Raw genomic sequence first — 2,804 nt, 5'->3', positions numbered from 1 at the left:
CCCAGCTACAGGAATGCCCACGTGTGCCCAGGCCTCCCTCAGGACCCTGACCCCCACCTACAGGAATGCCCACCTGTGCCCAGACCTCCTTCAGGACCCCGACCCCCAGCTGCAGGAATGCCCAGGTGTGCCCAGGTGTGCCTGGGCCTCCCTCAAGCCCACCCACCCCCAGCTGCGGGAATGCTGGTGGTTGAGGGCTACACAGTGCCCCCTCATCCCAGAAGCAGGAGGCTGCCTCCCCCAAGGTCATGCCCTCTGGGGACCCCACATCCAGCGCTGGTTGCTTCTGGGGATCCAAGTCCAGCCCTGGGACCTCAATTTTGGGGAACAGGACTGAGCCTTCTGTTGCAGCCACACTGGGGCTCAACCAAGCCCCGCTACAAGGCCCCAGGGAGGCCCCCCAGTAGCTCCTCGCCTCCAGGCCCTTCCCAGGATCCCAAATGAGACGGCCACAGCCGTGCGAGGGAGGGGACACCCACTGGACTCACCGAAGTAGTCAGAGGGCCCGAGGCGCCCCACCTCCACGTACTCCTCATTGGGGGACCGGCGCTGCAGCACGGATGCAGTGCCCTGTGGGTGGAGGAGGAGGGACATGAGCGCCAGCCAGGCGGGTGCAGGGTGGGACAGACACGAGGGGTCACCACCCAAACCCCCATCTCCCACCCGGCTCCTTCCCTCGGAGCCACTGCCACCAGCACATCCAATGCTACTGCTTTTCCCCTTCCTGGCACCTGCGGCCAGGGCGTCTGAGCACCGCAGGACCTGCCCAGAGACCGCTGTCCGGCCTGGCCCAGCTCCCATTTTTGTTCAGACACACAGACAGCTCCTCGAAATGGAACTCACCGGCCTCCCGCACCTTTGCCGAGGCGAGTGGAGGAGCCGGGTGGGGACGCGCTGGGACCTTCCCTGGGGGTCAGTATCTTTGTCACGGGGCTGCCGGGCTTTGAGCTGACCTTGGATCCACTCTCAAGGACTGGGAGCTCGTCCAGGCCTCCCCGGGGGAATGGGGCGCTGGCTCAGGGTCACACACCCACTAAGCACCCTCTTGACCCCCACACGGGGAAGTGGGGAGGGGTCTGCGGGTTGCCCAGATCAATGATTAACACAGAGGCCGTGGGCAGAATATCACAGGGCATTGCCGCAGAACATGGCACGCACACATCCAGCCTGCAGACGGCGGGGCCGGGGTAGCTAAATGTCCCCTGGACTCTGGTCCCTCCAGGGCCCCAGGTGTGGAAGCCGTGGCCTGGCACAGGGAGAGTGGAGACTGTGTGGCCAGACGGGGCTGCCATGTCACTGTTCCCCACCTGACACTCCCCTTGCCGGGAACCTAGGACTCTTCCCCTGACACCTACAGTCGCTGTGAAGACACATTAGAGAGGCTTCCTCTGAACAGCCGGGGAAACGGTCCGTTCTCAACGCCAAACACCCCCAACAGGTGTTAAGAATGTAGCTCCGTGGCCGGCCCTGCATGCTGTCGGCCTCAGACACTTCCCAAATGCCACTCTGAGCAGCTCTCTCAGCACCATGCTCTGACCCGTCCCGAGTCCGCGGAGGCAGGGCCCTGCATCTGCTGCAGAAGTGCACCTGTGTGAGGAAGGTCACCATCCCATTTTACAGCCAGGGAAGCTGAGGCCCAGGAAGGTGGCGGCACCTGCAGCCTGGCCCTCTAGGGCCCAGAGACGGCACCATCCGGGTACCAGGGACCACATCCCCACAGCCCCGGGCGGCCTGGCAGACCGCGGCCCTCTCAGAGCAGCCGCTCGTGGAGAACAAACACTTCATTTCAAGGTGGGCTCCATTCACCCTGGCTCACCCAGACCCAGCCTCATCAAATGCCAGCCAGGCTGTGCCTGGGTTAATGAGTAACTCCCCACCTTGCCACAGTCTGGGAGAGATGTGGGTCAGGAGACCCTGCTGGTGCCCGCCATGCCTGGAATCTGCAGGCACCAATTGGCAGCCCCTCTGAGAGCCAGACCCCCGCCCGGGCCCCTGATCCTGCCACGGGGCCACTCGGCTCCCAGGCCTCGGCCGTGTTTATGAATCCAGCTGATGGATGAGCCGGATGTGTAAACAACAGACTGGGCGGCCGAGTGCCGTCACCGTGGGCAGGGGGAAACAGGGAGCGTGCCCCCAGCCAGGTGCCCACAGACTCAGACCCCGGACACCCTCAAGATTCCTTGGGCCCCCACCCATGGGAACAGCTCCCAGCCCTCCTCCCGGTCCTGGCACTGGCTCAGACCAGTCCCAGGCACAGCTCTGGGCTCTGAGGCCCAGGCAGGGGCAGATGGTGGAGGGTGAAACTCGTGGGCTCTGAAGCCACCGGCCGTAGCCTTCCCAGAGGTGAGAATTCTCTGCTTCCTGGTCTTTGAAGCTGTGGCCACTCTGAGAGTTCAGTGCAAGAAAATTTGGTTAGACAGGGTCTGGAGCAGGCGAGAAAACTTAAGTGAGATGGCGTCTGGAGCAGGCCAAGCCCCCGCACAGGAGAGCCACTGTGAGTGGCGTTATTTGTCTGGACAGCCTTGTCCAGACAAGATGCGGACGGATGCCACTGATGCGCCCTTTGTGCCATTTTTAACAGCTTTCTGTTTTACAGCTGGGATTATTTTCCTCTCAGAATCCAGGCGATGAACCTGGCGGCCTCTGGTTCACGGGATTACCTGGTGAAACCTGGACGTGGAGCAATGCTTGGGTGCTTTTGACCCCAAACAGCAGAAAACCCAACTTGAGGCTGCTAAGGTTGAATAAAGGCCCACAGATCCCACAGAGCCAGAAGATGGGGAGGACACGGATCCCAGAGTCAG

At 62.4% G+C, this 2,804-nt stretch overlaps 1 protein-coding gene across 1 annotated transcript in view; it reads right to left on the bottom strand.

Annotated features, from left to right (window-relative positions):
- The window catches only part of PRKAR1B (protein kinase cAMP-dependent type I regulatory subunit beta), a 168,920-nt gene that overhangs the window by 1,754 nt on the left and 164,362 nt on the right, over positions 1 to 2,804 (bottom strand). Inside the window, exon 10 of the mRNA XM_023188481.2 lies at positions 489 to 570. Within this exon, the coding sequence (XP_023044249.1) occupies positions 489 to 570 (82 nt within the window). The remainder of the gene's footprint in view (positions 1 to 488; positions 571 to 2,804) is intronic.

This window comes from Piliocolobus tephrosceles, chromosome 8 (assembly GCF_002776525.5).
Source record: "Piliocolobus tephrosceles isolate RC106 chromosome 8, ASM277652v3, whole genome shotgun sequence".
Lineage (NCBI taxonomy): Eukaryota > Metazoa > Chordata > Mammalia > Primates > Cercopithecidae > Piliocolobus > Piliocolobus tephrosceles.
This window is presented reverse-complemented; position numbering and strand designations above follow the sequence as displayed.